Genomic DNA, 16,725 nt, shown 5'->3' with positions numbered 1-16,725 from the left:
ACAGCCCACGGAGTTCATTTTTCCGAGTTGTAAGTTAGACAGCCCTATAACGTATAGAGGGGCACTGCGTCATTATGTGGTGACCATTTCTAAACTGGCTTGAACGAACCCTGTCATGTTTGGTATCAAACATGTTGGAATCATACCCTCACACCGATTCCATGCACCATAAAGCTCCTTTGGGAGACCCTAGGTGCTCCCGGTACCATTCTTCCAGATCTGGACAGCAAGCTAGGGCTGCTGCCGGCCAGAGACACGTTTCTGCCCTCCTGCTGCTGAGCCAATTTTGGGCAGGGGAAATCCGAACAATAGGTATCCAGTCACAGGGAGGTGTGACCACCTCCCAGACAGGGTTTAGTGTATTGGGGCAGGGTGGGAACGTTTGCCAGTGCCAAATAGTTTGTGTGCAGGGCACACTTGTTGCCCTCCATCCATAGTCCAGTTCAGGGAGCCATTGGCTCCCATTCTGGCGCGAAACTGGACAAAAGACAGGGGAGTATCCTCCCCCTTGTCCAGCCCCTCCTTAGGGAGGAGCCCCTGAATTGTCCCAACCCTTTCCTTAGGGTACTTAAGGGCTGACCTGAGGGTGGGTCCCTAGATTAGTCGTGCAACAAGATTAATTTCAGACGCCACTTCTTCAACCGTCTGGGCACTCAGGACTTCGCTCTGGGCAACGAGGCTGCAACTGGGAAGACTCCTGTCTCTCCTTGTCTCGTCGCCCTACTAATCTGCTGCAACGTCCATGCCTGTGCACCATACAGGAATCTTCCAAGGCCTGTAGGCATTCAAGACACCTGAAGGAATCTCCCTTGAAGTGAAGGAGCCACTTCCCTGCATCTGCAGGCACCGCAACTAAGCTGACCGGTCCGCTGACACTGAGCTCCCACGGACTCCGAAAGGTGGTGGTTCTTCACATCCCTCGAGGCCTGCCCTGTCCTCTCACCAAGTTTGAGGTTAGTATCTCTCATTGGAGCTGCAGGAACCGAACCCCTGTGCACTGCGTCGACTTGCAGTTGCAAAGGCTTGTTTGCTTCCTTCCACCAAGATCTTCGGGCTCCAAGTAGCCCCAATCTCAAGCATCTCCAGAGGCCAAGATCTTTGTCCTCACCGCATCACTTGCACCGTGGGCCTGCATCTTTGGTGGGCTGCTCGAGGTCCTCTTGCGACTCCAGGGCCTCCGGCCTGTGGGTCCCCTTGAGGGTCATCTTTTGAATTCTTTGGGATTCCCTGATTGCTCGGGGCCTTCCCTGACTCCCCCGCTTGTGGTGATTCTCCAGGCCCTTGCTGGTCCCGACATTGTACCTTCTTCGACTTCCACGTTGGTTGCAGTTGCCAAGGCATGTTTGTGCTCCCGACGGACACAGACCCCTCAACTCGACATTCCATGTGGGAGAGCCTGTATGCAGCTCCTGGTTGTCCCCAGCATTGCCTGGTCCACACAGCTTCAGATTAAAGGTCACCGTCCGCTTCCCTGCTACACTTGACATCAGTGGCCATTCGTTTTCCGTGCCTCCTGGTCACTCCTGAGGGGCAAAGGCTCTGTCCCCTCTGCTTGCAGGTTCTTCACATCTTGAATCCACCTTTGGGTTCCACCGGACACTTTCACCTTCTCCAGCAGCAGCATCTTCCTGAAGTCCTCTTGGGTTTGACTGCGGTTTCCGACGCCACTTAACACCTATGCACCCGGCTTTCCTGGTGTAGGTATCCTGGTTCCTAGGGTATCCATGGGTGGGGTGGCTCTCCAACCTTCTGTCTTCCACTGGGTTTCTTCACAGTCCACTGGGAAGGATCCTTCTTCTTTAAAATTGCAACCGCTACTTACCTATTGACTTGCATTGATCTCGCGGTAGTGTTCCCACTATGTGTATCTGCAACAAACGATGGACGGAATGCTGAATGATTAAAAGATTCTCCCCCAGCCAAGAGATCTGGGTGTTCCAACTATGCACACATCCTCCGTGGGGCTCGTGGTTGCTTACCATGGGTGATTCCTTGCGTCCCCGGCCCTTCTACGTATTCTGGGTATAGTCTTGAGTCGTGGTTCGCATACCACTATTTTAGTATATGGTTTGGTCTCCCCCTTTTGACCCCTGTGTATTACGTGCTACCTACCCGTTTGTATTGAAAAGTATTGTGTATATCTCTGACTAGGAGATATCTGTATGTGGTAGTGAGTGTCTTGTAATAAATACATATTTTTATAAATACACTAGTTCTTTTTCACTTCATCTATACCCATTAGATTACGTTCTGGTAAAATAAGCTGCTTTGCACTCTTTCTGGACTAAGCTTGAAGGCTGCTCTCCACAGCTTCCACTTAGAGAGTTTTCTGAGGTTGTCTAAGACCACCAAAATCACCATAAGGGTTGTCTGGATTGGTGCAAGGTGCCCACTTACGTGAGTGTACACCATATATCAAGCCAACTTCTAACAGGTTGCCTTCTATTAGGTCCTGATTAGTGTGATCAATCCATATGAATGAATGAATGAATGTGGTTTTTATAGAGCGCGTAGTAACCCGGAAGCATCCCAGCGCTAAAAAACCAAGACAGCCGATTCAGAGGAGGTAACCATGGAGAAAGGGGATCAGGGGAAGAGGTGGGTTTTCAAGATATTCCTAAATATCAGAACATGGTCGGCTGCCAAGTGACCGGGACATCACAAACAGTGAGGGTCGGGTCTGTTGTGTGGGAGGGAAAGGGAAAAAGCCTGATGTTCCCCAGTTGACATGCAGCCCAGACAGTCTGGCGAAGAGGCTGAAAATGGAGTGTATGTCGTCCGGGATGGACCCAACATCTCTGATGTACAGTGAGATATTGTCTGCATATAACGATATTGCGTGCATGTCCGTTTCCAGCAGAATACCCCACTGACTGGCAGAAGCGTGTATAGCCATTGCCAATGGCTTGATAGCCAATCAAAAGAGAAGCGGAGATAGGGGGCAGCCCTATCTGGTACCCCTGCATACCTTTATGGGTTTTGAGATAAAATTCCCTGTCCGGACTTGTACAGTTGGTTTGTCATATAAAAGTCTGACCAGGCGTAGAAAGTACGGGCAAATCCCATATCTCGGCAGTACACTGAAAAGGAACAACTACTCAACGGTGTCAAAAGTTTTTTCCACATCGAATACTAAGCACCCCGATATGGGCCAAATATGTGGGGCTCATGTCATTACGCAGAATAACCTGCCCAAATTGAGAGGTCTTGCATGCCGGGACAAAACCATTCTGATCCCCATGTATCAACTGTGGTGTCAGTAAAGCTAACCTCACCCCTAATACTCCTGCCAGTATCTTATAATCTACATTTAAGAACGCTAGCGGGTGATATGATCCTAGTTACATGGGGTCTCTGTTAGGCTTCAGTAAGGTGACTAATGTAGCTTCATTGAGGGAGTTGTGCGGATTGTAATGCCTCTTTGTACATCCGGTGCATTTGCGGAGCCGAGAGGTCCGCGTATGCTTTGTAGAATTCCGATGGCCAATTCCTCTGGGCCCGGCATTTTCCCAGAAGCTAAAGCGCGCATCGCGCCCTGTATCTCAGTCGGCGTTATGAGGGTATTCAGCTCCATGCCCTAATCTGGGGTCAGCGCGTGGAAGGTAAGGTTCTTTAAAAAAGAGCGTGTATCCATGCCTGACTCTTCCAGCGTCCATTGGATATAATTTTGTGAAATGGAGGACCATTTCGTCATGTATTTCGTGCTGCGTATATAGTGCATCACACCATCAAGAGATAGCAGTGCAGTTATGGGTCCTGCTGGCTGTTCCTGTCTAATCAGCCAGGCACGAAGGGCAGGGCTCGAAAAATCTGGAAAATGGTACTAGTCCTGCAGGTCTAGTACCTTGAAAAATGTCCTCGACCTAACAGTCACCTACTTGACCGCCGTCTCTGAAAGCGGAGCAAATGTGACAAGATAACAAGATTTAAAGGCATCTTTATTGCTCATTTGCTTTGTGAGCAATAAAAAGGCCTTTAAATCTTGTTATCTTGTCACATTTTCTCCGTTTTCAAAGACAGAGGACAAAAGTTAGTATGTTTTCCTACTCGCCAGAAAGGGCGAGTAGGACCTAAAAATAGCTTGACCTCATTAAATTTACCTCGCAAATGCGAGCGGTCGAGTGGATTTGTCGAGCCCTGACGAAGGGACCCTGAACGGTCAGCTGTCGCATGTGTTCTCACTGAGTGTGCCGTATAGTTCAGTCATCTGTCAGTGTTGCATGTGTTTTACATGCATCTGTTAATTTCGGAGCACAGGAGGACGTGGCGGCAGCCCATGTCTCGAGTGTTATTAGGGTACGCTCCACATCTAGTAATTCTGCCTCCACTTGTCTTCTCATGATACTTCCCATCTCCAGGTATTGCCCCGCAGTGTGACCTTTAATGCATCCCATTCCACCACGGCCTATGTAGCTGTGCTTGTGTTGTGTGTGAAATAGCCTGCAATGGCATCATTAAGAGACTCTCTGAAGAGAGCATCTTCCAGCATGGCAGGTTGTAAATGCCAGGTGGGGACCTGGGGGTTTCTTGTTATGTAGTGTGGGTGCAACCTAAGTAATCAGTGTCTATGACAGAGGGAAGCTAATTGGATATGCTTAAGATTCTATCTAGCCGGACATGTAGTGCATGTGGTGGGGAGTAAAGGGAATACACTTGTGTCGCGGGGTTGCGATGTCTCCACATGTCTACTAATCCATATTGCCGCATCCAATCCCTCAAAATGGAAGCGTTGGTAGAAGCTGTTGTGCAGCGGAGGGGGGGAAAAGACCGGCTTAAGCCTGTGTCCATGACACTATTAAAATCCTTGCCTATCAGCCATGGCAGAACACACCACTTAGAAAGCACCGGTGATAGCGACTACATAAAGGGTCCTTCTTCTACATTGGGAGCGTAAATATTACCCTGTAGAAGGTGTCGACCATCCAGTCTTCCCTTTATGAAAGCATATTTACCCTCCGTGTCTGACACCACCTCCTCTGCCAAGAAGGGGTTGTTCGGGCGGATCGAGATCAGTGTACCAGAGCAAATGAAGCGAAATTTGTGGCAAATAATCGGCCCCTCCACTTGTGCTGCAGTTTAGATGCCTTCAAGTGTGTGTAGTATGTTTCTTGCAAAAGGGCCATTTGGACGTTATGCCTTTTTGAGGTAGGAATATACTGCATAGCGGCATGAAGGTTGTGCGCAAGCCTCGCACGTGAGAATTCACTGATCTGTCATGTTGCAACTACGTAATGGATTGTGATTCTCCTGAGGTCAAGACATATATGAAGCTGTGTAGAATAGCGACAGCAAAACACCGCAAGAAGTGCCTATAGTGAAACCCGTACAACCTGGCTTGAAACCTAGATACCAACCTAATGGTGTAGTAATACCAAAAGGGTGGTCCTTATCAACAGAAAAGGCTGCCCAAACTTATACTCAAACTCTGGAAAACTAACTGATCCCCCCCGATAATGTGGGTGAGAGGGTGTGAAATCTCGCAAGGCACTTAATGGTATCATCCCCCAACATTACCAGGAGATAAACATTTTTTTAAAAAACACGTCGGAGACAATACAAACTTAAGTCAAAACCAGAGGAAGGCAGTTCCTCCTAACTCGCCCCCATTCCAGGAGCCAAGTAGACACTCAGCTGTTCCTGACCCATTCCGCCCCACCCAGTGCATTAGCGGCATATCAGTCCTATCTTGCATGCAAATGGCAAGGTAGAATGACGGAGGAGAGCAGAGAGAAGATAGAAGCAGAATGCACTTCAAATAATGGCATCGCACATCTGTGGTGTAAGGTTTGGCAAGGTTAGCGAGTTAGTATCTGACGGACAAATCATCGAGGACTCCTCATCTCCGGATGATTGGGCGGAAGCTGCATCTTTCTCAGAGCCGTTGGGGGGGGGGGGGGGGGGTGTGTATCGGCTATGCGTGCTGTCTCACAAACAGCCCATTGTTGTTCTCTAATGATTTGTTACAGGTCCGGCACTGCCACCAGTCTGGCAGTCTGGGCGGGCGTCTTTTGCCACGCCGCCAGCGTGTTGTTGGAGCACCTTCTGAGTTGTTCTGCTCTCCACCCCTGTTGCTTGGTCGGGGACCTGAGAACTGTCCGGTGGATTCTAGCCAGTCCCATGCGTCCTGTGGTGCGTCAAAGAATCTTGCCTTTCCGCCAGTCACCACACGAAACCTCGCTGGGAACAATGAGTATTGGATATCCAGCTGTCGGAGCTTCTGCTTTACTTGTAGGAATGAGCCACGTTGACTCTGCACACCTAAAGTGTAATCCAGGAAGAACATCACACAAACATTCTCTAGCCTTATTTCTTGCAATTTCCTCGTTTTGCGTAGTATTGCGTCCTTGTCTCGGAAGTGTAGGACCTTGAAGATGAACGGGCGAAGCCCCGAGCCTGGTGCCGGTCTCCTGGAGGGGATGCGGTGTGCATGTTCAACTGGGAAGAAGCAGGTAGCAGCTACTTGATCCACCGCTCTACAAATGGCGATGCATCTTGTCCTTCCGCCCCCTCTGGCAAGCCAATTTGGCGGAAATTGTTTTGCCTTGAGCGTCCCTTTGCATCTTCCACCCTGTCCTCCGGATGTCGAATTCTGGCCTTGCATTCCCACAGCTGTTTTTCCACCAACTCGGACATAGGTTGTAGCACCAATAGGGTGTGTTCCGCAGTCTCCACCCAGTCTGACAACTTTCTGTGGCCTGCATGGAGCATTTCGAGGTCCACTGCTACGCTGGCTATTTTAGATTCCAGTGAGACATGGGATCTCTCTATAGCTTTCAATATGGCATCAAGTCTGTCTCATGGAGAGCTGGAATCCGTCTGTAGGAGTGGAAGGGGCCGCTCCTGCATTGGGCAGTGTTGTATATGGTTGCCCAGCGTTTATCTTTATTCTTACATGCTTGAAATAGGCAGACACCGACATCGCAACTGCCCCGCAAGGCCAGCACTATTTTCAAATTAGTGGTGGCTGCAGCACCACCTGGAGGACACTCCCAATGGTGCACCTCAGCCTGGGTAACTGCCTGTATTGCACATCACACCCGAAGAGGTCCCGGGGATTGGAGGGATTTTAGAAAGACTAAGGGCTGTCCTGCAAGGAGAAAAGGAAAGCCTTTAATCTAAGCTACTACAGCAGGAGAAGAACGCGACAGCACCAGTAATGGCAACCCGCTGAATGGCACAAGTATGAGCAAGTGGCTCCTATGCGACTCCCACCCTATGTCTTTGTCATTTTCAGTTGGTGCAATGCCCATCCGACGTGCCTGCTGATACTGGAATCTTTCCCTAACCGTCTCCAAGGAGCACCACACCGAACGATCGTGTGTTCTTTCCTTCTCTCCCGGGGGGACGTCTGTCCATAGAGTAGTGTAATCCTCTCTGGGGCACGACGCGCCCTCGGGAAGTAGGGAAATTTCATCTGCCGCCGTCCCTGCTGCCTTCTAGTAAGGTCAGTGGCCACCGCACAGTGTGCTCCTAACACTGTCATGACAGAAAGCCTGTGCACCCGAGTCCTGATGGCCGGAGCCCACAAACTCTGAGACAACCACCCTTTGTGGCTGAACGAGAGACTTGAATGTGGGTCTCTTGGCAGCTCCTCAGACACTCCTTCGTACGGCCTACGAGAGGCCCGCACAGTCCACACAGTCCCATGGCAGCCCAGCAAAAAGGGCCTCAAGGAAGTTTCCATGTGTGGAAGTCCTGGCACAAGAGAGAAGTCTGAAGCGGCTCCACCAGCGGGCACTGGAAAGCATGAAAGCCTTCAAGAAGACTCCTATCCATCAATGTTATCCTCAGTCTTTGCAGGTTTGCCATCCATGGAGCCTGGGTGCCTTCAAATAGATATTTGTAGTGAACTTCATCACCGCTCCTAACGCGCCGCCAAGAGTGAACTATGTAAATAGACTCCAACACCATGAGACCAGTCGGGTCCAAACGACGTCCCAGAGGTGGACTTAAACCTCATGGACAGGTGGTCGCGAGATCCAGTACTGTCCTGTGGACGGCCTGAAGAGACTCAGTGGTGCTGTGTTTTTGTTGTTTGTTCTTTCTTGCATGTTGGACTTGTTCATCTTTTTCAATAAAGTTTGAGAGGGATGTAGTGTACTGCTGGACATGTTCTAGTGTACTAGAAATGTGTTGTACATATACCCTACCCCCACCCATCCCAGGCGTCAGGTGACCCTGTTAACAAAAGGGGCAGTGGGCATGTGCCCTGGGCCGGTTACTGTAATCCTGTGTTGTGATTACATCTGCATGTGAGCTTAGGGCCCAAGACACTAAAGTGTCAGGACTCTGTGGTAATTTTGAGTGTGTTCCGAGACCACACAGAGTAGGAGGAAGAAACGGAAAGGACTGACGCTATACAGATGGCTTGAGCGCATTTATTGGGAGAGCCACTAGGGATTTATAAATCATAGCTGAACTGGGGAGTAAAGCCCTCCACAATGTCAACATCAAACGTTTAGGGGTCGCCATGTGACTCCAATCATGAACCTTGCATTGCCACCGATATGCCATCGCAATGCTGCCTTTAATTATGTATGTAAGGATCGCCTAAAGCGGTCCCAGATGCCGCTGCTCATCAAATTTACCTCCTGCAGGGGGGTGCAATGGTGTCGATCGATTGAGCAGGTCTGACGTGCTTGGAGCTCGCAGCAGTTGTGGAGTAGGAACGGAGCAGGAGCTCCGGTGGCGAGCGAGCACCATTAGAGGCGGTTTGCGGCTGCTAAGGAGGTGGGAGCCGAGAGGGAGACCGTCAAGAGGAAGACCCACCCGTGAACACCCACGACGCTAATTGCGATAGGTCCGCAGTGGTCTTTTACCTACGATCAAGTGCCTGGCAGCTTGCTCGAAACCTGAGCCAGAGCCCCCACTGTTCTGTTACAGGAGTTTGAGGGGCCATAGTCGAGCCTCCGAGGAGCACAGTAGCTCTTGCTCCCCCTCCCGCCCCCAAACACCGAGTCACCAGAGAACAGCAGAGTGCAGCATTGGCAGTGGTGGGAGGCGGGCGGTGAGTAGAGACCGGTGAGCTCAGCTCCTCTGACGGTCGAGCCGCGAGGCTGTGGAGTAACAGAGCCGCAAAGGAGCGGGAGATGCTGATCTTCTCGGACCCCCACCCTGCCCCCCGACACAGGAATTCAAACATCAACTGCCTATCCGCCTGACGGAGGCTGAGGCGGAGAAGGTGGATCTGCCGATCCTTCAGTGGGCGCTCTGCCACTGCACCAAGGCCCTACAGGACTAATAAAGCAGGGGATTAGTATGGCCAAGTGTACGAGCGGCCAGGAACCATCAGGTAGCAGTCTTTCTGTTCCAGTGCTGCTGACTACCGCCTGCAGAGTTGCTTCCACCCCTGGTCCTGGGATGTAAATAACATCCACAACAAACTGCCCTCTTTGGTTCAGCGGAGAGACACAGCTCAGCAGGGGCCCTGTGGAAGCTGACCAGAGGGGCAGAGGAACTACCACGGGGTGCCTGTCAGTACGACACTCACGGCTTCTGTGGAATAAAGAAGCGGCAGGGTCAGCTTACCAACTCAGGTGAGAGTACCCAGGAAAGCCGGCAGATAAGGCCCACTGGTCTGGGTACTGCTAGCGGTTTCCCAAGTGTTTACTAATCAACGATTGCTCCATCCAGCGTATTACCAACTGTCTGATTTTGCCCACTTACTGCCATCCTTTCACAGTCCTCTACCCATCCTTTATGCTCGACTACTGCTTCCAGAAACTATTGTTACTCTTCAAAATACATAGTTTATGTCAAATGGCATACATAAAACTGAGATCACAAACAATTTTTATGAAAAGATTGCTTGTTCTGTTCCCAATCAGGAGTGCTGAGAAGCCGGTCCGACTAGGAAAGTCTAATGACCCCTGGTATAACCAAATACTTCATAAAACAAGGTACAAATGAGCAGGGACAAACATAAAAAGATCAACTAAATAAGATGAATAATGATGAGGAAAAGAAAGTAGCAGATCTCACTCAAAATCAAAAAACACTAGAGGAAGATACAAAAAGTACCCTGAGAATCTTGGACGAACAAACCAGTAATCTTACCACTTCGGAACCAACAAAATCAGAAATACTTCACACAAACCTTCGACTACAACGTCACTTGCCCGGATATTAACATTAAGGACTTGATCTTCTATAAAGAAGCACCAAAGGAGTCGGAGAAAATCCAGAACAGTACCCCACAAAAACCATATGACTTAGAAGGGTCCCTTTCTCAATCACCAAGTTTCTCACTCCTAAAGATCACAGGACTCTCTAACGAATACACTCCGGTATCTAAATCTTTGTTTACCTTACAAAAAATTCTAAAATCAGTCCTCACCCATCTTGGTAATAATTTGGAAAACTCCGATCAGATGCTGGATACCCAAATAGGAATGTTAAAATAACTAGTGGGAAAAAAAGGAAGAAAGACCAACTAAAAACACTACCAGCAGAAAAAGGTGAAAAACATAATGCGGAAAACCTCCTCAAACCAAAAGGTGTAATAACAAAAACTTTCCCCACCAAAGAAAGAAGTAGCAACTCAAACCGGTTGGAGTCTACCTAAAGAAAAGGGAACATAAGATCTCAATCAGATTTATTCCCTTAGAAATCTTTTCAAGGAAAATAACAAGATGGATACCCAGCAACCGGCCACAGCATATTACCCTATTTTCACCAAAATAAAAACTAATGCTCAACCAAAATTCAATAACTCATCAGTATCTAATCAAAAAGCAATAGAAACCACTGTAATTTCGACCGTTGTCTCCCCTGGCCTAGAAACACCGAATAATGAAAGGAAACAACAAAAGATTAATCGGAAAAGGACAAAGAGAAGGGCGTTAGAAGGATTGCAAAGAAGAAAGCCCGGAAGACAAGGTTCCGGAATACCTTCTCCCCCACGACTAATTCCCTAGAAAAAGAAGACCGATCAGAAATGATGCAGAACCCGGTCGAAAAGGAGCAGAAATCACCAATTAAAGGGTAAACCCTAACCAACTTAGCCCAATGGCGTCAAGTTTATCAGCTATAGATCCTGGAACAAAGATGCCGGCTTATAAGGATATCCCACAAAGAACCTGTTCCACTGGTAAGACGCACACACAGTCTGAGAAGATCAAGACATGCCGCCTGAAAATCACAGACTTATTCCCTTCAGGCGACGTCCCGCTTAATCGTGAGAGAATTATAAATCTGCTGAAAAAGATACAGCTGCTGCATTCTCTATCTAGCAACGAAATAAAATTAGCAACTTACCCAGAAAAATCTAAAACTACAACAGTGACAGTGGACTTCTGGTCTCCAGTAATACCAGGAATAATAAAGGAAAGTGAGACTCTTCACAAATACGGTTACGACTTGACGCCAGTGCAAAACTGTAAAACCCAAAGGTTGGAAACTTCCGAAGAAATTAGCAATTGATCTAAAGGTACAGTGCTACAAAAAAATCCTCCAAATTTCTTGGAAGAAAATATTTTTGTTTCTATAAAGAATGAAGAAAGGAGAAGCTGGAGTAAAAATACACCAAAGAGGGAATAACAAGTGAATACTCATGGGCTTTGGTTGCGGGGAATCTGAATAGCAACAAACGGGGCAAGGAAAACAAACTCCTTTTTAATGCAGGTTTGACCATCTCTTCCTGAAACATCGCCGGAAACACAAAGGAGAAATTAGCCCTAATCATGGAAGATCGACCAGGGATTGTTACCCTACAAGAAACTTTTGACCAACAAGACCACTACGTATATGATATCCCTGCAGAGCAGGTAGAACGGGGACATGCGAAAGGAGGGATAGATATTCTTCTTAATGAAGATTTTAAGTGGGACCAAGAAATTATCCCAATAGATTTAAAGAATTTTCAATGTATTGAGGTCAAATTTGGGATCGACCCACTAGAAACTTTGAAAGATCTCCTCATCTTTAATGTTTATATCCCTCCTGGGTCAAAAATGGATGCACTAGCAATAGAAGTATTTGAGGGAATAGAAAAGGTAATAGATCAACAAGGCTATCCTTCAGTCTTCATAACAGGCGACTTCAATGGAAAAATATCTAACTAGCTACTCGAAAAATGGGTAAACTGTGATAAAGAAGAAGCCCTGGCAATCTCCACTCCTCTATTGCCCCAAAAAAAACAAAGCTGCAAAAGAGGGAAAATGTTGCTAGCCTCACTTCCAATGTTAAATGGAGTAATACTAAATGGCACCGTAGAAGGAGATATTCCGGCATCCTCCACAAGTCCAGGGAACTTCAGCTCCTCAACCCTGGACTATATGAACTGTAGCCTGAATCTGTTCGGTACTGTCTCCTACCTTAAAATTAATTTTGCACCGGGAAGTGATCATGCAATTCTTCAATTGGCTACAGAGTGGAAAGCACAATATACATCTTCAGGCCACATTATGTACTCTCAAAGCACAGTCTTGGATAAAAATTGGATCGACATACAGATGGTAGCAAAACAGAATAACCAACGTGCATATTTGAATATAATCGCCAAAGAAATGGGCACAAAAAATCATTTCAAGCCATCCCAGTACCCCTGACAGAATGGGAAACATACCTAACCAAATTATATAAATTAAATAACAGTTCAGAAAGTACGAACAGATTGGCAAGTAATCCTGGAGTAAACACTTCAGATAATGGAGCTCCATCTCCCTTTCTAATTGAGCGCTATATATATATATATATATATATCAAGAACATCGGGAGCAACGGGTCCGGATCGAATTCCAATCCAGGTCCTCCAAAGCAACTCCAAAGTTCTTAGCTCCCCTCTTTCGCCATATCTTTAACACAGGGAAAATTCGAAAATCTTGGAAGGGGAGTATTGTAATTCCAATACATAAGTGCTCAAGGCTGCTTCCCGGTAACTACAAGCAGATTGCTCTCCTGGAGGCAACACGAAAGATTTTTGCAGCAGCAGTGCTAGATCATCTTAAAGACTGGGCTTTTTCAGCAGGTCTAACTCTTTTATATCAAGCTGGGTTTAGACCAAAACCCTCTGTCACTGATAACATCGCAGTGTTGCAAACCATAATCGATAAATATGTAACCTTAAAATCTCAGGTCGTATACGCTGCCTTCGTCGACTTTACGACCGCTTTCAATAGGGTGGACAGAGGAACACTCTGGAGAAAACTTCATAAAATGGGTGTCCTGGATAACTTACTCCATGTAATAACATCACTATACTCCGGAACTTGGTGCCAAGTCCAAATGGGGAGGGAGAAGGGTCTTACAAGCCCTATACCTACACCAAATGGCCTCAGACAAGGATGCCTTCTTGCTTACATACTGTTTTCCCTATATCTCAGCGATATGTCTGAAAGCTTCAAACAGGTCTGCAACTTTCCACCTAAAATTGCACTTCATAAATTCCACACCCTGATGTATGCAGACTATGTAGTCATCCTAGATTTAACACCATTTGGCCTGCAAAATTACTTAATACCGAATACCACAAAAACCAAAACAGTTCCATTTTCTGGAAAGAAACGGAGTGTGAACTGCAAGTGGTCTCTAGGGGAAAAACTGCTGGAAGTGGCAGATGAATATACCTACCTAGGGAGAATTTTCTCAAAATCCCTACAAAACTTGCTTCATATACAGAATCTGAACCGGAAAGTCGACATCCATGTGGGGGCACTTCTACGTTTATATGCCTCGACCAGTCAAAGGCATTTCTCCTCTTCTTCAGGTATATAGTGCTAAGATCCTACCAGTACTATCATATGCTCTTGAATACATCCTTCTAAGTCAATGGGAATATTTGGATCTCAAAGAAGGGAACGTCCTCCGGAAACTCACAAAGATGTCTCAAGCTGTTCCGGTACAAGCTCTCCGCCTCGAACTTTCACTAGTTAGCTCTTATGCCAGAGGAATCAGTAATATTATTAGATGGGCATATAACCTCCTCCATGTGGAACAAGGAACGCTACGATCCTTATTAAAAATAGAGATATTTGAACAAGGTTCACTGAAATGTATTTTGTAGGAATGTCTCAATTGCTTTTAAAATACCAAATGTTAAAATGAATTTGTTGCAATCTTGGACTCCTGCTCAGTTGAAACTCTTTTCAAAACATCTAACACCAAGATTAAGCTTTGATCTTGACTTTCAACATTCTTCCAAACTGACACTGTAAAAAAAAAAAATGCTGAAACAATTGTTTATAAGAAAATACAGCAGTATATTCATTTTAATCTAAAGCACGGTGTCAGGAGATAGATTATATTACTCCAACTTGGGATACTTCCCCTAAAATCTTTTACCAGAAGTGGTTCCCAAAAGAAAAAACTAGTAGTTCTTGTAACCTATGTAACAGCTGGGAGCAATACCGTGAACATGTTATTTGCTTGCCCAAGTGTGACAGTTGTACAAGCAAGAAAAAGGTTCATACAACCAAAATGTAAAATTAATTCAGTTCAGAACTTGACCTCGCTTTGTAAGGCTCCGCCAAATGAATTTGTATGTTACAATTTATTCAAATTTTTGAAATCTTTTTTAACTTGTATTAGTATTACAATTCTTCTTATTTTTGTCAGAATTTTAAGGGAAAATGTTATGTATTAAATAATTGTTGTTCTCTGCCGAGAATTAAATCAAAACTGAAACTGTGTCCCTCCCCTACCCCCAAGGGGGGTTTCCAAACATTACCTGGGCCCCCATTGGCTTGGTGTTTTCACGCCAACCTTGTTGCGCTTTTCTGTCCCCTGGGGGAGCGGAAAGCCTCCTTGTTTGCCGATAAGGCGGCTTAAACTGGAATTTACAGGTCCCCGGCTGCTGTTATTGCGCTGGCACTTGAGGACCCATTCAGGGGCAGCTTCTGCCAAAACCTGCCTCTAGGTTATAGTTTCTTTAAATTACTTGTGAAGTGATAAGCTGTGAACCTTTGTTTACTTCTATTGCATTGGCATCTAAGTGTTAGGCACCAGATGGCTCCCAGCCAGGATGAACAAAAGAGTGGATGGCCCTTTACAGCAGGCCTTTGTTTTTATAGCCCAGCTGGAAGTGAAAATGAGAATGCCCCCTTCCTGCCGCAGATTGCTGCTTTGAACCGAAAATAGACAACGTGTAGGCGCTGCTGAATTATGTTCCGATGTCAGAAAATGCTACAAGGACAAATTCAGCATGTTTTCCGGAGATAACTGCTGGAAATGGCATCCGGTGGGTTCCCATTATTTTCCAGCACTGATTTCACCAGCCTTCTTCCTAAATCACACATTTCCCTTTCACCCTGTACCACCTCGCATCATGATCCCCTCCAACAATTCGGTACCAGCATGAAGCAGTAAAGGTTTGGGGGTGTGTGTGAATCGCATACGTTGGGGCAGGTGTGTGGTGTTTGTGTTCAGAGGTCATTCACTGTTCTTATGTAATCAGCCAGAAATTGACCTGTGGACTACAAAGGAGCTCCCTGCTGCCTCTTTTTATTCACCAACAGCAGCGAGGGAGCCACATTTCTTTTTGCAACAGGCGCTATCCAAGCAAAGGTCGGCTCTGTTAATATTTCTAGGCTTGGTTATGACCTTGCAGGTGTAGTTTGTATGGTAGCTTAAAATTGCTGGTAAAGTATAAGAGCCAGTGTTTGCACCCCCCGATTCATGAGCTTATGGTTCTCTTGCCTCTCCTAGGTACCTGTACAGGTCATCTGCAAGGAGGGACAGCAGAAGCCAGACTTTAAAGTAGGGAAACTCGAGGAGTGTACCAAGACTGCTAGTGCTTACAAGCAGCTTGGGCAGGCCCTGCGAGCAAACAACTTCCCAGGTAAGAGGGGCTGCGACTTTCCCCCAACATATACAGGTAAGAGGGGGTTTTAACTCTAACCCTTCGCAGTACATCCAGGAGAAGTTTTAACTGTCCCCCAACGCTTTAATGTAAGCAAGGCTTTAACTTCAACTGCCACCACACTGTCCAGATGTGAAATGCAGTCGATTCACCCCCTGACCTAAGGGATGGGGCTGTAACCCTAGTCGATTTCTACTTGTCCCAGATAGAATGGTCTCTATTTTCTCCCACCCAGTCCTGAGCAAGTGTAAGTGGTAGCAGTCATTTTTGCCCAAACCGTGCCAATAAAAGATTGTCTGGAACCATTCTCCTACTGTGTATATGTAAGAGCAGATTAATTCTCCCAGTCCTGTCAAGGCGAGTGCTCCTTCTCCACCCTGCCCAGATCAAAAAGGTTATAATCTTTCCCCGCAAACCTCCAAGGCTGAGGGGCCACGGCATGTCCCTCTCCATGGCTGCAAGGCTTCCCCGGTAGGAAACCAAGCAATCGCAATTGTCAGCCACCAGACTGGCCCAAATCTTCAAAATTACCACTGCCTAAGCCTGTGACTGCAACAGTCCTATGTCTCTCCATTGCTCCTGTGATGAGATAGTTTAGCCATGAGTGAACCCCAATTAAAAATGTTTTTCTATCTTCTAGCCGTATAATTTCTGCTCCATTTACTTGACCTGTACATAAAAGAAACTGCCATAATGTCAGGGCAGGTTCCAGCATGGTAAATGAAACCTAATACTGTGTCTTGAGGTAGCCCCTAATGGTATGATTCTAACAGAACCTTCATCAGTGATCTTGAAATAACCCACAAAAATGATTTGACTGTCCCAGTACTGATTCTGCTTTTTAGGTCTCGGCTAGCGAAGGCTGCGCTTGCGCAGTCTTGCTCGCGAGATTTAATGACTTGGAGAAGAGGGGCTTGAACCCGCCCCTC

The 16,725-nt window shown here is 46.8% G+C and overlaps 1 protein-coding gene across 3 annotated transcripts in view; it reads left to right on the top strand.

The window, feature by feature from the left end:
• Positions 1–16,725, top strand: part of CIMIP4 (ciliary microtubule inner protein 4) — a 317,064-nt gene that overhangs the window by 234,652 nt on the left and 65,687 nt on the right. For all 3 annotated transcript variants that reach the window (XM_085601334.1, XM_085601335.1, XM_085601336.1), the window contains exon 9: positions 15,643–15,775. In XM_085601334.1, coding sequence (XP_085457460.1) covers positions 15,643–15,775 — 133 coding nt within the window. The remainder of the gene's footprint in view (positions 1–15,642; positions 15,776–16,725) is intronic.

Source organism: Triturus cristatus, chromosome 4_2 (assembly GCF_964204655.1).
Source record: "Triturus cristatus chromosome 4_2, aTriCri1.1, whole genome shotgun sequence".
Classification (NCBI taxonomy): Eukaryota; Metazoa; Chordata; class Amphibia; order Caudata; family Salamandridae; genus Triturus; species Triturus cristatus.
Note: the sequence above shows the minus strand (reverse complement) of the source record. Positions and strands in the feature narration are given on the sequence as shown.